Source organism: Galeopterus variegatus, unplaced genomic scaffold (assembly GCF_000696425.1).
Source record: "Galeopterus variegatus unplaced genomic scaffold, G_variegatus-3.0.2 Scaffold9113, whole genome shotgun sequence".
Lineage (NCBI taxonomy): Eukaryota > Metazoa > Chordata > Mammalia > Dermoptera > Cynocephalidae > Galeopterus > Galeopterus variegatus.
The window spans coordinates 66,672-80,927 of NW_007735224.1; the positions used below are offsets into that span (position 1 = coordinate 66,672).

A 14,256-nucleotide genomic window follows, 5' to 3' on the forward strand; every position below is an offset into this window, starting at 1 on the left:
TGGTACAAAAAGTTTCCACATTGTGGGCTTTTGTCTTATTCCTTAATTTGGTGTTTGTCTTGCCTATCCTGCCACACCTATGACTTTTACTGCCAGTCAGTTTAAACATTCACATCCACAGTACCGCACAGTATCTTGACACTCCGAGCCCCCACCAGCTCGATTAGTAAAAACTCCAGGCTTTCTGCAGACCTTCCTTCTTAAGGAGACCTTGAATAGCATCGCACCAGCCATGTGGGGCTCAGCAGTCCTTCTGAGGTGGCATCCCCTGATCTCGATGCTGTTCAGTTGTCACTCTCCTGCCCTCAGGCTACGGGACCCTGACCTTTGAACATGGGCCCTGGGCCTGCCCACAGACCTTCCTGGGTCCCTACTCTGCTCACTGGGGCCAAGCTCCTCCAAACACAACCTCGCCACTCTTCTTCCTTGCTGGCCAGCAGGGAGATCTCTTCCACCTCTCCTAAGGGTTTTCCCCTCAGGATGAGACACGGAATAGGTGCCTAATACATTCTCATGTTTGACAAGTTGCAGTGGCAGGAGTTTGAATTAGAGATAGTATTAAGCTTAAATCGCCAAATTTTACAAATCTGGCTGAAATCTGGATCCACAGAGCGTAAGCAGAGATCATCTACAGATACACCGTTATACAGTTTTATCTTTCCTTAACTTCTCTAAAGGAAAACAGATTCCAATAGGGATGCCCCAAGAGGTATGAACTCAGTGGGAAAATGGAGAACAAGAGGGTCTGGGAATCACTACTGGACTAGGAAAATCCCAGGCTGCAAAGGGCATTTGGGGACTTCCTTTCATAACTGTTGAGCACGGTTTGCATCTTGGGCTAAACCCGGCTACTTTTCCCCACAACCACTGCCCTGCTGAGGGGTGATCTCACACCATTCCTGAAACCATCTGCCTCCAGCCCAGCACTGCTCTGGGGTTCCCCTCAGTGGTGTGTGGCCCACCCACTGATAGTAGTCTGAAGACTCTGCTCCACATGACTCTGCAGCTGTGCACTGGGACCCAGTGTTCCCACCCCTCTGCTCTGACATTCCCGCAAGATGTTCCCTTAGGTAGCAGCACCTCTCAGACCCTCAAACCATAAGCCAAAACAAATCCATGAGTGGCCCTAGTTTGCCTGCTAAAGGCAGGGTAAGTCACTGAAAACCAATTAAGCAGCTGCTAAATTCACAGAATCAATTATCCTGAAGCATTCAGGTATTTTTGTGAGAACCTGTGTCTAAATGGGAAAGGAGAGGCCATGTCTCCTGGAGGTCATGGTTTCCGATATAGTGAACACTTCATCACAGAACCAGGTACACCTGTGCAGGACAAACTGCCTGCCCCACACGCCTTCAGTGCTGTGTATGACCTTCTCCTTCACCACTGAGGAGGGGAGAGAGGTCCTGGGAGGAGCTACACTGGCTCCATATCCCAGAGGCCTGATTTGGATACAGGACATGGTGTTGCCTTTGGGAGGTGGAGTATGAAGCTGAAGGAGGAATCTCAAAAGAGACTGGGGGAGGGAGGATGTTCCTGGCTGAGCTGCAGGAGCAGCATCAGTTTTACCTTACATTCTTCATCCAGCAGGTCCAAGATACCCAGCTTAGCCTCTATGAGGTCGATGCAAGGTTGGTTATCATAAAAATCAATCAAGGTCCAAGGGATCTGCTCCTTCATGTACTCTTCTTGCTCCAGTTTGAACACATGCTAGGACAAGAAGTAAAAGGTCAAACTGAGTCAACTGCAGGTACACCTAAACATTCATGTCCTGTGAGTTCTGGGTCCTGGACGATGGCAGATAACTGCCAGAAAAGGTGTGGAAAGTCACAGTCATGACTGTAGAAAACAGCAGCTCAGTTAGGTGATTTCTCATTCCTGTGTGAACTCTTCCCTAGAACATTTTAATAATTATCTGTGTTGCTATACCCCAACAAGCACAAGAAGCTCCATATCTATCTGGCTTGTGGTTGCTTAAATACCCTAGAAGCCCAGGCTTGGAGGAGTGGGAGTCAAAGCCAAGGGGAGGATCATTTACCCTCTCAACACAGTTCCCTGGTTTGAGACATCCTCCTGAGCAATGGAGAGTGCCTTCCTGAAGCAGGGGGCAGCACCAGGAAAGCATGGGAAGGTCAGGGCAAAGACAGTGCCTACTGCCCTCAAATGAAGAGAAGCAGCCTGGGCTGTAGCTCTCAGGCACAGAGAGAGATCTCCCCCATCCCGATGCCCCCAAGTCTAGAAACCAAGCCTACCGAGTTGAACTGCTGCTGGAGTTTTTCATTTGCATAGTTGATACAAAACTGCTCAAAGCTGTTTACCTCAAATGTCTCAAACCTGCAGAATGGAAAGAGTAGACAAAGGTAAGAGACATCTCCTTTTCCCAAAGGAATCACCAAGACTTCAACAAGGCCACCATCCCCCCCACGCCTCGGTGCTACCCTTAACACTAGCACAGAATTTCCATTTTCTGCTCCTGAGCTCAGAGAGACCACTGTTGCAGGTATCAACACTGCAGAGAGCCTTAGTAAACTAGGAATATAAGAATGCATATCTATCTTCATAACTAGAAAAAGCACAGACAGTAAGAAAATTTAGGAAAAGCAGACAAAAAGACAAAGTCAACAATGATTCTACCACTCATATCGACCACCAGTTACATCTTGGTAGGTTTTGTTTCAGTGATGTTATATTTTTGAAAAAAATCAAAGTTATATGTCAAATTTTACTTCCAATTTTTATCATTTTACTTTCTCTTGCAAACACTTCCTCATGCCTCTGTTCTTCAAAGGCGCAGTTTTAACATCTGTTTCGTCAGCCGTGGTATGTGTCAGGGCTGCAGTCTAGGCAAGGGGACAAGTGGTGCTGAAATTCAGCCGGTTCCTCATGAGCCTTGGAGGGGGTTGTTCTATCCAGGGAGGACACTTTTTCCCAATTCACATGAAGGTGGCTCATGAGCTGGCAGTGGCCCCCATACAGATATATCCTTGAAGGACATTCTGGTTCTTTTTTAGTTTTTAGCTGCTATCAATGTTGTGACTAATACTGTATTTACATCCTTGAATTCATGATTCTTTCCTTAGGATGCTATCTTGGAAGAAGAATTACCATGTCAAAGATGATTGCTTCTTGAAAGGTAGAAGCAAATTAACTTCCAGAAAAGTGGAAGTAATTTATGTTACTGCCCCACCCCTCAATGTATGAAAGTGTCTTGTTCTCCCAATACTGGTCAACAATGTTTTGTTTGTATCATCTTCATTGAGTTCGAGTTTATACACAATAAAAATGAATTAATTTTAAGTGTATATTTTGATGCATTTTTGTCAAATGTCATACAGTGTGTAACCATCACCACGATCCAGAAAGAGAACATCTCATTACCCACCCTCCCCCCATCTCTCACTGGAGTATTAATGTATCACAACTCTTTGGTCCACAGTGTATATTAACTTTAAAAAACCTCTGGGTACTTGGTACATAGAAATGTCTTTGAATTTTAATTTCTGAACATCTCATTACCCACCCTCCCCCCATCTCTCACTGGAGTATTAATGTATCACAACTCTTCGGTCCACAGTGTATATTAACTTTAAAAAACCTCTGGGTACTTTGAATTTTAATTTCTTTAATTTCTTTAACTTAATTTCTTTGACCGTTAATAGAGTTCAATCAACATTTTCCTGTCTGTGATCACTGGTAAATGTGTCTGGGTTTTAACTTCAAAGTTAACTTATTTGAGCTCTTCAGACTTTAGAGTATCAGTACTGTCATTCATTGCTTAACCCAAATGTTTGCAATATGGCTCAATCACTGGGGGGGGGAGGGATCCCACCAAGAGGAGGGTGGGGGTACAAGACACAGTGTGGCAGAGGGAGGCAGGGGGACAGCCACAGCCCTTGCAAGCTACCCTTACTAGGGCACAATGAGGAGATTCTGAAAAGTTTCANGAACATCTCATTACCCACCCTCCCCCCATCTCTCACTGGAGTATTAATGTATCACAACTCTTTGGTCCACAGTGTATATTAACTTTAAAAAACCTCTGGGTACTTGGTACATAGAAATGTCTTTGAATTTTAATTTCTTTAATTTCTTTGACCGTTAATAGAGTTCAATCAACATTTTCCTGTCTGTGATCACTGGTAAATGTGTCTGGGTTTTAACTTCAAAGTTAACTTATTTGAGCTCTTCAGACTTTAGAGTATCAGTACTGTCATTCATTGCTTAACCCAAATGTTTGCAATATGGCTCAATCACTGAGGGGGAGGGATCCCACCAAGAGGAGGGTGGGGGTACAAGACACAGTGTGGCAGAGGGAGGCAGGGGGAGAGCCACAGCCCTTGCAAGCTACCCTTACTAGGGCACAATGAGGAGATTCTGAAAAGTTTCAAGTTATGAAATGACAATCAGACTCGCATCTTAGAGACCGGCAGGAGAAACACTGTGACTGGGGGACAGGTGTGCAAGACGTGAGAGCAGAAGGTTGAGTAAGGTCCTTGTTCCTAGAACAAGGAAGCCACGCAAGATCCAATCAGGGCCTGACTTAAGCTGGTGATGGCCAAATAATAGGAAAGTTCTAAAGACATGAAGAAAGACGGGACAAGAGGACTTCAAATGAGCAATGGGATGTGCAGGGAAGACTCATGCAGCTGGGTGGATGTGATGCCACTTGCCAAGCCTGAATCATAAGCACCGGCAGCTTCAGCTGCATGAGTGGGGACCACCTTGTACACTGAATAATGGCAACAGGCCGAGAGGGTAAGAAGGGGCAGAAATCTATGAGGAAGAGAAGCATTTTCCTCATTCCCACAACAGGCCAAGTGAGGTGCGGTGGCTCTGCTCATGAGCACCTACGGAGCGCTAAGCCCCAACTAATCATGAGTCCTCATTCGGTGCCCCCAACAACCTAGAGTGAGGGTCTCTTATTAATCCCATCCTACGGTTGAAGACACTGAGGTGTGGGGAGATTAAATAACCTGCCCAAGCTCAGATAGTCGACAGGCAGAAGAGCTAGTATCTGAACCCAGAGAGTCTGACTTCTGAGACCAGCCTTAATTCAGAGAGGAGTAAAGCCTGCATAAAAAAGGAATAGGAGACAACTCGGAAGGGCTGTAGACAAGAAGTATAACTTCCCAGAAGGGGTGGTATTTGAGCACAGAGCGAGTGGGAGAGGGCCAGTGGGTACCACCAAGGGACCTGGGGCGGGGTGCACAGCTTTATTCAGCCTTCTCTGTAATCTTCACGTCTCCAGCCCTCCCCATTCTTCAATATAGACAACTGAATTTTCTCAATCTTGTGTATATAGTATCACGCAAGCCCTTCCAAACACAGTATGCTAAGTACCACCCCCAAATAGAAACGGTAGAGGGGGCTGGGAACAGTGGTGGTGGGGAGACAGCACCCTAGCCAGAAGTACCACCAAAAATAGATGCATCAGACACCCAGCAGGGCTGGGCTGGTGCCCAGAAAGCATCAGACTTCCCTTTCCCTGTGCCCAACTCCCCCAACCAGGGTATTCTCATATGTGGAAGTGGGAAATGATTTTGAGATCAAAGGAGTCAACTACTTGAAGACAACCACATTAAAGCACAGCCTTTGGCCATGCCCACATGGGAGAAATAATTCTAGGTTAATAAAACAAGATTAAAGATGCAAAGTCCATGCTGGGATGAAGGAGGCCACCCCTGGGCACGCCAGACCAGGTGGAAGAGAGGTACTGAGTCCGCCAGTCATTACCTTGGGTTTGGGCCCTCCCAGCCCAGCCTTCAGTCCTACAGACAGAGTTATGTCATGTAGAACCTCATTCCCTCCCCTCTCTCACCCTGAGAAAGGTTGCTGATCACAGCCAAGCCCTAGAGGAAATTTAATTAATAAAACCTAGAAGGAAGATAAAAGAGCCACCCTAACAATGCGCCAGATAATGGCACCAGGGTGTGCTGGCAGAGCTTGTACTGAGCTCCACAGAGGATTTCAATATCTCCCACTTGTCATTTTCTGAAAGTTTACATTGGTAGCACTCCACAAAGAACATTCTCATTAATTTGAGATGGTCTGAAATTAGCTCATAATTTCCCTATTACTGAGATATTATCTGGTAACAATTCCTCTGCCATCTCGTATAATTACTGTAATGCTGGAGATGAATGAAGGGCTCGGGAAGCTTGGAAAATGCCTAAAATGACTGATCTCAGAAAGCCACAGTCAGGGAGACAGGGCGACTTCTCCTTTACAACGGAATTATATCTGTAGTAATTCTTCCCATCAACAGAGATGACTTTTTAAAATAAACACAACGGATCAATTTATGGTTCACAACATTAAAATGTCACAAAGAAATTTATATACTAGAGGGAATTGAATTTCTCTTGTAAAATCAATGTTGAGAATACTTAGACCAGAATCCTTGGGTGGGAGGAAGGTCAAAACACTGAATATGACTCGATGCTGAGACTTGGTATCTGGACTCCTGGTGGTACAATGATCATGTCTACTTCAATTTCCTTCTATCTCCAAAACGTAGTCGAAAATATACAATTTCCTTCTCATTCTACCTCAATTTCTGGGTGTAGAAAGAGCCACAAATGCCTCTAAAAATAAGGTACTGTCTGCTGTAAAGTGAAACTGCAGTAAAAAGAAGTCAACTAGTCACTTTGAGTTAATTATTAGCTTCTATGAACCTCTCACTCCCAGGACCTGGAGAGACAGCAGAGAAGCAGGAGATGCTTAGAAGGCTAGGAAACAGTACTTCCCCCAGGCCACAGGTCAAAGGAACCGGAATCTCTTAGCTCAGCCTTGTCTTTCTAGTTTATGAAACTCCCTCTCTAGCAGTCTACCTTTGGTAGAATAAAAAGAGATTGGATATAGGTTAGGTACAGAGGAGGGCTTCCAGGGAATGATTATTAAAAGTCTTACAGAAGAAATAACGTAGCGAATTTCTCTCTAGATAAGCTTTTAAAAACAGGACCATTGTGCATTGGGGTCAGAAAAATTATCCAAACATCCTTTCAAGGTCCCTTTCATTCTGAAGCCTTCAAAACCTCACAAGGGCACCTTGGGTTCTGTTACAGAGGCCAGTCATTCTGATCTCTTCACTAAACATTCCTGGGATGCCAGCTGTTCCTTAGAATGGCAGGACCTGAATTCTGAACATGTGCTTCTCTCTGTGCCTTGATGTCCCCACACAGGACTTGTCTTTCAGGTAGAATACAGTCCTAAGTGCTGCTCACACCTTAAGGTCAAGAACAAATTACTCTTCTTGAGGACCTAAATCCATTCAGTTTGCCATGTGATTCAATTCCCAGGCTGCTCTTCATGCCTGGAACTCTGATGTGGGACAGGAAAATGCCCAATGCAAGGTTATCCTCTCCCAATCCGTCAGCCAACTGTTCCAAGAACTGTGAGGGATACAAAGAAGAGCAAGTCATGGTCCTTGCCTGAAAGACCTACCACCAGGAAGATGACAGGAAATGCATGAGAACCTCCCTGAGGAGCAGAAATTTTACATGCTATAGGCTTTTAAAGGACAGCGTGACCATGGGGGAATGGGTGCTGGCAGGCAGATAGAGAAAATGGGCTTCATCTCAGCCTTAAAGCACAGAGGGGTGTCTGGCTCCAGGCAAACCCCAAAGGGCTGGCTGCTTCAGAGCAATTCTAAAAGGTTGAACTTGGCCGTAGAGCACTATGAACTATAAAGCTTTCCTGGGAGGCGGGGAGATTCCAGGGCAAACCCATCAGTTTAGGTGATCTGCCGGGTCTGAGAACACTGGGGCCAGTCATGCATGTCCACCCTGAAGAAGATATGTCCAGGGATCTCCTGGGCTGTCTAGGACTCAGCCATTGTCCATGGGCAAGAGAGTAAATGCAATCACTGATGTTTCCCACTCTGTTCTCCATAAAACTTTTTCATACTGTCAGAGAGGAGCAGGGTAGTACTCTCTGAATAACTATATTGAAGCTATAAATTATCAACAAGTTTATTTTAAAGGGTAAGACCATGAAAACAAAACCAACCAAAGAAAGAACAATTTCTTCCATCAAAATGAAGGCAAACAGTGGGTCTAAGAAGTTCACTTAAAATATATCATTAAAGTCAACCCACAGAATGAAAAACAAGTATGAGTTGCAAATCATATTTCTGATAAGGGGCTAATACCCAAAATATGTAGAAAACTCCAAAAACTCAACATTAACGAAATAACCTGATTTAAAAATAGGCAAACAACTTGAATAGACATTTCTCCAAAGAAGATATACAAATGGCCAAGAGGCACAAAAAAAGATGATCACCACTAATAAACATTAGAGAACCGTAGATCAAAACCATAGTCACATCTCACCTCACACCCACTAGGAAGGCTACCATTACAAAAACACATAGCAAGTGTTGGAAAGGACGTAGAGCCACTGGAAAGCTGTGCACAGTGGGTGGGAATGTAAATTGGTGCAGCCGTTATAGAAAACAGCATAGAAGTTCCTCAAAAAATTAAAAATAGAATTACTGTATAACCCAGTAACCCCACATCTAGGTATATATCCAAGAGAATTAAGCAGGAGGTCAAAGAGATACGTGCACACCTATGTTCATTGCAGCACTATTCACAACAGCCTAGAGGTGGGAGCAAAACAAAATGTGGTATACATATATACAATGGAATATCATTCAGCCTTAAAAAGGAAGTCCTGTCACATGCTACAACACGGGTGAACCTGGAGGACTTCATGTGAGGTGAAATAAGCCAGTCATGAAAAGACGAACACTGTATGATTCCACTTATACGAATAACTAAAGTAGTCAAACTCATAGAAACAGAAAGTAGAAAGAAGGTAGCCAGGGAATTGGGGAAGGGTTGTTGTTTATTGTGTATACAGTTTCAGTTTTGCAAAATGAAAAAGTTCTGGGGAACTTTCATGAGAATGTGAATATATGCGGGGTCTTCAAAAAACTCATGGAAGGATGTGTATTATCCTTTAATTCTATTTTTCCACGAGCTTTTTTCTAAGTACCCTCATATTTAACAGTACTGAACCGTGCACTCAAAAATGATTAAGATGGTAAATTTTGTTTTTCACAATTAAAAAAATTAAGTATTTTTAAAAACAGCATCTTAAAGAGCACTAGCACTGAATAGAGCTGGATGCTAATTTAGCATTAGGAAGTAACACAAGAAAGTAACATGGAGGACTGAGAAGAACATAAAATTCCAGCAAATCCCATTTCCTGCTTCCTGGGGTCAAAACTTCCCTACCTCCTGCCTCCATTCTCTCCCCCACTGTTCCTCAGCGTAACCCAGCCTTGCTCCAAAACCCTCCCTGGCCAACTGGTCCTCAGCAAGAATAGGCTGGCCACCGCCAAAGCTCCCTGCTACCTTGGCATTTTCAAGGCTGATGTCAAAGATAAATGAATGTGTATTTTTCCCAAATTCAAGCCATTTATTTTTTGTTGCTTCAAGGAGGGGAGAGGGATAAAGGATAAAGATTGTAATTAATCAAGCCTGTAGGGGCCAACGCTGGTTAATGTAACATGAAAAGGAAACCCCAGCCCAAAGCTGTTAGGCTCTCCCCTATTAATTTCCATCCCCTGCCTGGTAAGAAATATCCCAAAGGCAACTTCACAGACCCTTAGTTAAGGAGAAGCACTTGGCTTGGGTTGGCTACATAGCTCTGGGTATCGCTTGCTTTGTACTTTTGTGGAGTTGGGACAGGGCAGCTACCTTTACATCAGGATATAGTGACTGGTGCCATTCAGAGAGGCTGAGGGAAGGGTCTCACCATGGTCGTGAGGAAGGCAGCTGTGGCCCATGCTAATCTGTTTAGGAGTTCACAGCCTCTTTGGCTCCATGAGGTACCTAGCAATCAGAATATCAGGATAAGCAGAGGTGTGTGTGTATGATGTCAGCTCGGGTACTGCCTGCTTACATAAACACAGAAGTGAGTGTTTATTCATTCTGGGTGCTTATTCTGTAGTAACGCTTAAAACATTTGTAGAAAAACACAGAGGGGCTCATTGGCAGTACAGGACTTTTTCAGCTCTGTCTCTGGGATGAGCTTGACTGGTGGGCCAATAATGCCCTAGACAGGTGCTGCAGTTCGTCTGGGGACAGTTGTCCCAGTGGAAGAAATCAGTGCCCAGTGTGTGTGTGGGAGGGGGGTGAGGGGAAGAAGAGCAATCCACTCTCGTTTCCTAGCTTTGTGCATTTCTAACCTGACAGGGAGACAAGTCCTCCTTGCTTCCCTCTTAATGAATGGGGTTGACTGTGTTTAAACACACTGTCCATCATTCTTCCAATTCTCTCCACTCCCACACTTGCTGCTCCTTTGCTCACAAGGACATGGAAAAGTAAGAGAATCACACATCAGGTCAGCCCAAGGACTCCTCTAGGGGTAGCAAGGTACTCCCCACCCCCCAACTTGGGCTTGAAGAACAAGCGAGATAATGGAGAGTGGAGAAGGGGAGACGACAGTAAATGGCTCACACATTATCAGGTTTTCTCCCAGATTAAGAAATGATGTCAGTAACCTGATAGATTAGAAACAGTACCTCCAGACTCAAGCCACCTGCTCTCCTGTGGTTAAACTGTTGATTTTAATCTGAGTTCACTGCATATCTTCTGACCAGAAAAGAGTCCCGACCAGTCCACATTTATACAATGATTTCTTGGCAGAGCAGATTGTTGAGGAGCATGCATATACAGGTTGAGCATCCCTAATCCAAAGATCTGAAATGCTCTAAAATCCAAAACTTTTTAAGCACCAACATAACACTCAAAGGTCACACTGAAAGGAAATGCATTTCATATTCAGGATTAAGGATGTTTAGTTGGTAAGTGTTATGCAAACATTCCAAAATCTGGAAAAATCCAAAGCACTCCTGGTCTCAAGCATTTCAGATAAGGGGTACTCAACCTGTACACATTTAGGGAATGTTTGTAAGTGCTTTCTTAGCAACAAATAGCCCAGGTAGACAGCTAGCTAGCTTGTTAATTCTGAATCTACCTTGCATCTAACTTGCTATCTTTAACTCTGCCTTCAGGGTGTGTACATGGCACTAAACACAGATACAGAGGAGTAACTGTGATTAGGCATTTATTTCTCTCCAGGTGGACACTAAATCACTTTTTAAATATGACTGTTTTATGACACAGTTTGAAATAAAGTAAATTAACTTCTGAGAAAGAACAAGGATTAAGAGAAAAGAAAAGAGCACAGCATGCCTGGAAAGAAGCACAAGGGGTAGGAGAACTCCCCAGGGCTTGTAAGTGGCCCCATGCTGCGTGGGCCTGTGTTGCATGGCCCTGTGCTGGAACCCTGCTCTCACTGTGCAGCTGTCAGACGTTTTCAAAGGCACCCATGTGCCACTTTGAGATGAGGGAGACACACAGGTTAGAAGTTGGCACTGGAAACAGGAGACTGGGTCTTCTACATTGCCACACCACCCATGGGTAACTGTTCCTTTCAAACCAAAGACAAGGCTTCCCTGCAATCTATTTCTCCCCCTTGAGCAGTCACAGGACCTTAGAGAAAACAAGCTCAGTTACAAAAATTAAATAGCAAATACAAGCACAAAATTCCAGTAGAAACCTAGCTGACATCTGCAGACTCAGCAACACCAGGAGCCCAACTCACAGAGGCCTCCCATCAATAAGCAGAGACCTTCCACTGGTGATCCCTGGGAAGGGAGGAACCAGTCTATTTAAATTCAAAGCACTGTTAAGAAAATACATGAATACAACAGAACTCAAGCACGATATTTTACATATCAGTAGTACTGAAGTCATAATATTTTTACATGCTGTTGTCAATAATGAGTCTGCATGTTAACCTTCCTAAATCAAAACCTTAGTAAAATTAGATTCTTGTACAGGTCAATTAAGGGAATTGGGTCAGTTGCTGCAGCCTGGGTTTCTCCAGTTCTTACTTCAGAAGGTAACCCCCTAATGGTCAGTATTTTGGGAAATCCAATTACCTGAAAACACTTGAGGTAGAGAGAAGAATAACACAGAATTAATTAATGATGAAGCAGTAAGTTCCCAGAGAATACAGACTGTTCTATGCTCTCCCAAGAGCATCTAGAGGAGCTGAACATGGAGCAGCCACTGGCTGACCAGAAGGAGGAGTAGCCAGCCCTGGCCACTCAGCTGACACCCTGAAGAGCCCCAGAGACGACATACCCTCCCACTCCTCTCCAGGGAGGCTCCCCACCATCTGCTCCTCATCCAGGATGCGGTTGTCTTTCACTCTGCTTTTTCCTCCCATCTTGATCATGCTCCCATTCCCAAAGGTGCTTCCCCCACTTCCCATACTCTACTCCCTCTCTTTAAACAATCCAGTTCAGATTTCACCTCCCCAGTACAGCTTTCTCTGACTGTGCAAACAAGTATGTCTCCCCAACCCTGAAACTTGCACAGCACAACTTGTCTGAACCCTCAAATGGGCCCTTCTATAATTTCTTCTGATGCCTCCTGTGTTACTTAACTTGTGCATGCAACTAAACTCTTTAGCACGTTCCTGAGGCCTTTGTGATGCCAGAAACCAAGTTTCATTCTTCTTCCTGCACAGCATGCAGCACGGTTCAGTGTGAAAGGCAGTGATGAGCAACACCACCAAGCTGTAACTTGGGGCCCGTGTCTGCATGGGGAGTTCTCCTTTACTCCACCCTCATCATAAGGCAAGTCCCAGCTGGGTCTCAGCCCACTAAGCAGTTGTGTTCAGCAGAGCGATGCTGTTCTTACACTGCCCTTCTGTGGGTCTGAATTTCTATTTTGGGACAGAAGCCGTGACTTCTGTGATTTAAAGATCTAGAAGAATTTACTCTATTATTAGCTTACTGAGTGTAGGACATTGGTCAGAAAAGTGCAAGGGAGGTTGCAATCCAGTTCATATAACTTCAAACAATTCTAGAAGGATCTGGAAAGAATCTCAGAGAGACTGGGGCTCAAAACTTCATTTGAAGCTACAGAAACTGAAGACCAGAAAGGGGCTGTGACCTGCAGGGAGTCGTTCAGCTGGCTGGTGGCAGCACTGGTACAAATGGTAGCCCCCAATGACCAGTCACATGCACTTCCCGCCATGCCACGCTGCCTATCCCGGCAGAAAATATGCTCTTAGAAGTAACAGTCCTTTCAATTAAGTTAGAATTTTGAAAAAGAAAATTTCACAAATCTGTACAGTACTGGGCAAAGTCATGGTATTAAAATAATCACCTTGACTAATGATACAGGCAATGAGGTTGAATGGTAGACTGAAATAAAACATAAAAGACACAAAACCTGCATCTAAGTTCTATCCTCACAGTAACTTCCAGAATGACGTTGGGCAAGTCACTTTCCTCTGGGCCTTGGCTGCCTTGTTCCCTCTGTGAGCCTGGTGTTTGACAAGGTCCATTATTCCTTACAACTGTCCTATATATTGTAGGACACTTAGCATCCCTAGCCTCAGGCCAGTAGTGACTCCAGTCATTGTGACAACCAAAAACGTGCCCCCTCAGCCCCAATTTTAAATTCTCCTGGTTGAGAACCAGCAGGAAGACTGCCAAGGCCCTTGTTGGCTCTTAAATGCCCTTGGGAAGACACTAATGATCAGGGGTGGCATGAAAAGTTGGAGGACAGGGGCAGGCCTACCCGTAGATGTCCAGGACCCCGATGAAGGAGTGCTGCTTGAGGGAGGTGTGCAGGGCTTTGTTGATGTGCTCCACAATCCAGCTGAAGAGCTGGGCGTAGATGTGCTTGGCCAGGGCATTGCGTGCGTTGACCACCTGCTGCAGGGACATGGTCTTGACATAGGTCTCCGAGGTGGTGATGAGCTTGCGATGGCACAGCCAGTGCTCCATCTGACTGTGTTCCACACCTAGCAGTCGGCAGAAGTTGTTGAGGTGTTCATCCTGGGGCTGGGGAAGACAGGGGAAGATGGGCTCAGAAGGGGCCCAGAGGACAACCCACACGCTGCGTCCTCTCCCCTCCTGCCCAGAGGGAAAACACGCCAAACCCAAGACCTCCCAGCACTCCAGAATCCCCCGTCATGCCGACTGCTGCCCCAGCAGCCCCGCGCACTCTCACACTGCTAAGTGGAGAGGACAACGAGAGCCCAGTGTTGCTCAAACTCATCACCACACCTGCCAATGACCGAATTATCAGGGCTTTCATAAACAAAGCTCCCTCTCCACTTCCCCCGTCCCCTCCTGCATCGCCAGGCTGCTGCTGAGTAACTGGTAGGAGGGGAGTCCCAAAGTGAAGGGAGCAGAATGAGAACTGATATCTCAGAAAGAGG

The 14,256-nt window shown here is 45.1% G+C and overlaps 1 protein-coding gene across 1 annotated transcript in view; it reads right to left on the reverse strand.

Annotated features, from left to right (window-relative positions):
* LOC103609046 (unconventional myosin-Vb-like) overlaps positions 1 to 14,009 on the reverse strand; it is a 79,623-nt gene extending 65,614 nt beyond the window's left edge. The window contains exons 1-4 of the mRNA XM_008593417.1: positions 13,992 to 14,009; positions 13,611 to 13,876; positions 2,250 to 2,331; positions 1,567 to 1,707 (exon numbers count right to left, since the gene is read on the reverse strand). Coding sequence (XP_008591639.1) covers positions 1,567 to 1,707; positions 2,250 to 2,331; positions 13,611 to 13,876; positions 13,992 to 14,009 — 507 coding nt within the window. The remainder of the gene's footprint in view (positions 1 to 1,566; positions 1,708 to 2,249; positions 2,332 to 13,610; positions 13,877 to 13,991) is intronic.
* Positions 14,010 to 14,256: the final 247 nt, after the last annotated feature.